The 4,751-nt window shown below is 66.7% G+C and overlaps 1 protein-coding gene across 1 annotated transcript; it reads right to left on the bottom strand.

Moving 5' to 3' along the window:
- Positions 1 to 3,732: 3,732 nt before the first annotated feature.
- EMIHUDRAFT_243039 (hypothetical protein) lies at positions 3,733 to 4,293 on the bottom strand (the record flags this gene model as incomplete). The annotated part of the gene is made up of 1 exon (XM_005771635.1): positions 3,733 to 4,293. The coding sequence occupies one exon, from the start codon at positions 4,291 to 4,293 to the stop codon at positions 3,733 to 3,735; it is 561 nt and encodes a 186-aa protein (XP_005771692.1).
- Positions 4,294 to 4,751: the final 458 nt, after the last annotated feature.

Below are 4,751 nucleotides of genomic sequence, written 5' to 3'. Positions count from 1 at the left end.
ACGCCAGCGGCTCGCCAATCAGGTGCAACGGCTCGCCCACCACCTCGTCGATCGCTTCCATCAGTGCTCCCCACGAGCTCCCGTCCTCGTGCCCGCCCTGAACAGCGCGCGGGCTGTTAGTCACGAGCTGGCGCGGCGCGGATACTTTTCTAGCACGCACCGGGAGATTGGCGGGCGCGCTGTCCGACGACACGATGGCTGCAAACGAGCTGGTGTCGTTGCCGCCAACCTCGCAGATGCCGTTGGGCGATGCCGGCGCGATCGGCGTTGTGACTGCGGGAAAGGAAGTCGGGGACTCGTGCCACTGCGAGGAGAGGAACGCGGAGGTGGCTGAGTACGAGGAGAGCGCAAAAGCGGCTCCGAGGCAGAACAGCGCGAGCATGCCAAAGAGGCGGAGCAACTTGTAGGACTTGGGCCACAAGAACCGGCCAGAGGTAGAGCCCTCCAGCGTGGTAATCGTGGTCGTCTCGACGTCGACCGTCGCGCCCTGAACAGGAGGGCACGAGATGATGTCGCGCCCTGAACTGGCCGTGTGAGCGGCGAGCGGGGGAGGAGGCCGCATATGCAGGCGGCGAGCACCGAGTCTGTGGTCGACGGCGTGGAGCCGCGGGGCGGCTTGCCGGTGCCACCGAGGATGCCCTCGTCGCCGTCCATTCCGAGCAGGGCCCCGAACCCGTTCTTGCTGCCGACCGGGGTGGTGCTCTTGGTGCGGACGATCGGGGCGGATGCGCCCTTGCGCCCGTTTTTGCGGCGCGGATTCGACGGGGCGGTCCAGTCGGAGATGCCCTGCGCACGCGCGAGCGGTGGGTGCGTCAATAGTTGAGGCTATGCGATGCACCGCAGCGTGCGAGGCGCTCACCGCCGTGGCGGGCTTCTTCCCTAGAACCTCCTTGGCCAAGACAGCCCAATCGGCGTCGCCCTACGCAATGAAAGCGGGGTGGGTCAAGGGGTGGGTCGGCAGACGCACGGCGCAGAGTGCAAGGCGCTCGCCGCCGGGGCGGGCGTCTCCACCGAAACCTCCTTGATCGACGGCAGCGGCGCGCCGCTGGTCGCCGCCGGCGTGAGAGCCGGGGCGCTTTTGGTGACGCCGTTGGGGGCCGTCGGTGGGTCGATCGGGCACGGGTACGAGCACGGGCACGGGCACGGGCACGGGCACGGGCACGTGCACGGGCACGGGCACTCGAGCCAGTTCGTCTCGAGCACGTCTCCCGACGACGTGACTCTCCGTGAGTCTCCACCCTCGGACGCCGCGGCGTGGATCTTCCACTCGTCGATGCCCTGCGCGTGTGCGAGAGGCCACAGGGTCAATATGAGTACCGCACGTGGGACTACCGTGTCCCCGCAATAGCGATACCCATGTGTGCACGTGCTCGATTGAGAGGGCGAATGCAAATCGTGTGCTGGGAGGCGGGGGTTGGGAATGCTCACTGAGCGCTGCAGCATCAAACGACTGTGAGCGTACAGAGGTGCAGGAGACGCTCCAGGGGGCTGCAGGGCGCTCACCGCCAAAGCCGTCTCCTCCGGGAACGTCTTGGCCGACGCCGGTGTCTCGTCGTCCTGGTAGCAGGGGCTCGCCAAGGAGAAGGCTTGCGCGAGGACACTCAGCGCCTGCCAAACGCGCTCGACGAAGAGGGCCGCCGCCTTGGACTCGTCGGACACGCACAGCATCTCCTGTAGATCTTGGATGTCGTTCTCCAAGAACATCCCGGTGATCTTGCCAGCCCACACGCTGTTGAGCGTCGACACGATGTAGTGGATGCGGCAGCCACTGAAGTGGATGCGGCAGCCAGTGGGCGAGATGGCGTCCATCCATTGCGACGACTCTGTCGCCACCCGAGCCACCGCCACGCACCCCGCCAGCCAGACCATGTCGATGGCCACGCCCAGCTGCGAGTTGAGCTTATCCGCGAGCTCGGCTGCCGCGCGCCAGTCATCGCCCGTGGGCCAGAGCAGGATCATCTCGTCCTCGAGCGATGCGGGCTCGCCGTTGGACGGGGTGACGTCCTCGAGCGATGCGGGCGCGCCCTCGGACTGGATGCCGCCAGCGGGCTTGCCGCCGGCGTCAACGATGTCCTTGAGCGGACCGGGCTCTTCCTTCTTCCATGACTTCGACTCGTCGTCCTCCACTTCGATGAGGTCGACCATGTAGCGCCTCTCGGTGCGCATCCTGCACAGCAGACAGAATGGGTGCCGTGAGCGGAGTGAGGCAAGGCGCCTGCATTGGTCAGAGATGTGCGAACAGCTATGCGCGTGTGTGGGGTCTGAAATGAGAGGCTGACGCCGGCCGGGTAGGCAGCGAGGCACGGGCAGTCGAGCGGCGGCGAGGGCGGCGGCGGCGAGGGCGGCGGCGACGGCGGCGGCGGCGAGGGTGGCGGCGGCGGCGGCGGCGGTGAGGGCGGTGGCGGTGGCAGTGGCGGCGGGGGAGGGGGCGATGGCGGCGGCGGCGGAGGGGGCGAGGCGGCGGCGGCGGCGGCGGCGGCGACAGCGGCGACAGCGGCGGCGGCGAGGGCGGTGTCGGCGACAGCGGCGGCGGCGAGGGCGGCAGCGGCGATGGTGGCAGCGGCGAGGGCGGAGGCGACGGCGGGGGTTGGGATGCGGTGGCGGAGGGCGAGTGCGGCGGCGGCGACGGCGGCGGCGGCAAGGGTGGCGGTCGGATGCGAAGGGTAGGCTCAGTAGGATGAGTGACAGGCGAAAGGCAAAGCCGATATTGACGAGGATGGTGATGAGGATGGTGATCGAAAAATGCGGGTGGCGCATAGACGTCGACTCGCCGCATATGCTCATGCGAAGCAGGCTTGGCGCGAGGCCGGCGATGTAGCCGACGGCGGAGGCCGCCCAAGTCCGCTAGCCAAAGGTGCAGCCGCCGACGTTGACCGCTCCGTGTGATATGGGGGCGTGTTTTCTGGGCGGGGCTTGTGTCGACGGTGCTGCGTCTGTTTGGGACTAGCTTGGGATGGCTGGCGGCGGGCCTCTGGTTGACTTGACTTGACGGACACCTGCGAGGGCCGGGTGCCCGGCGGCGAGCGCGAGGGTCGCACCTCGTGCGTTCTCCGAGAAGCACACAGCAGCCACAAGCTAGGCTTTGCCTGAATACACCGTAACCCGTCGCACGGGGAGAAGGCACCGACTATCAGACTGTCAGGCCGCATTCAAGAGCCGCACGCAAAACCCGCAACACAGGATGGCATCGCAGGGAAGGCTCCCCGGCTCACATCGAGATACTGACAAGGCTGCACCACACGCCGTTGGCTGCGTCGTGGCGTCACGTCTCCTCATTTCCCGTGTACAGAGCTCCTGAGAAGTAGAGCAGTGCTGTGGCGGCGACAGCCGCGAGGAGGACAGAACTCGCCGCCCTTGTTTTAATCCACCTCGCAGTTGCGTGGCAGCTCACGTTTCCGAGCGCGTCCGAATGCGTCGGCAGGCACTCGGAGTGCGATCTCCGGCGCAGGCAGGCGATCATCCGATAGAAGTCCACACGGCGTGCACCCGGCCGACACAACTCTTTTACGTTCTTGCATTTCGGCGACACATACTTGACGACGCAACTTCAACTTCCGAGCGAGGACACGAGGAAGATCCCTTTCCTTTTGGGCTGGCCCTGCGCTAGTTTCTCGAGCTAGTTTCCGCGCGGCTTCTCCCGCCCGCCTTCTTAAACCGCCTCCTTCCTGTGTGTGACTGTCCGCCCTCTACCGTTTGTCGTGTGCTAGCTAGTTGTCGTGGCTTTCCGCCTTCCTACCCCCCTCTTGGCTTTTCGGGGTCGTACTCGCCATCCTCCTCCTCTGGGGCGGCCGGGTCCCCATCTGCTCGCCCCGCATCACGCACCTTATCTAGCACCTTCGCTCGCGCCGCCTCGCCGCGCCGCTCGAGAATGCTCGCAGCTGCCGACCCGATCTGCTGACGGGCGCCGGCATCTGGCTCGCACGATCTGCGCCCTCCACCGGAATTCGTATGCAGCATAGGCACCGGGTCTGGCAGCACCGGCTCAACGCCGCGCCCCGCGGTCGGTGCAAGCAAGGAATGTTCCCGCTGCTGCTCTGCTGCAGCCTCGAGTCGCGGTGCGGCCTCCGCACTCTCGGCGTTCGCCTCTCGCCCTGCTGCAGCATCCGTTCCCATCTCTGGCTGCCGTTCGCCGAGCGCCTCCTCAAAGCATGCGAGAATCTCGTCGCTCTGAAGGTCAGCCTCGAGCACGTCGTCGGCAGCGCGGATGCTCGCCCGGCCGGTCGGCCCTCGAGACCTCACAGTGGCGGCCGCCTCTGACAGCGGCGGCAGCCTCCCAAGCTGGCCACGCACCATGCTGCGCTTCGCGAGCAATCGCGTAAGCCGTAACGGGAGGCTCGCTGGCTTTTTGTGGCTTTTCGGACGGCTTTTTTGGCTTCTCCCGCCCTCCAACCCCTCTCTTGGCTTTTTTTTAATTCTTTTGTCATCGGGCAGAGGCCCGTCGCACTGCTTATGCAGCGTGCACCTCGATCCTGTGTATGGACCCCCCCCCCCCGGGGCGGGGTGGATGGGTTGGGAGCGAGGGGGCGGAAGTGCTCAGTGCGGTAGATGGTCAGCTCGAGGCGCGTGAGCCGGACTTGTGAGCCGGACCACCCCCTCTTGAAACCTGCGTTGTTGAGCCAGGACTCAACATACTCGGGCTGTCGCCGTCCCAAACTGTCACTCCCCTTTCTCCCGGCCGGGGTGGGGCGGGGCGCGCGCGGGTGGCGGCGGGTGTGCGGGATGTCTGTGGGCCCGAGAGCGAGATGCCATGT

Source organism: Emiliania huxleyi (genome assembly GCF_000372725.1).
Source record: "Emiliania huxleyi CCMP1516 unplaced genomic scaffold EMIHUscaffold_376, whole genome shotgun sequence".
NCBI lineage: Eukaryota > Haptophyta > Isochrysidales > Noelaerhabdaceae > Emiliania > Emiliania huxleyi.
The sequence above is the reverse complement of the archived record's forward strand: the minus strand, read 5'-3'. Positions and strand labels throughout refer to the sequence as shown.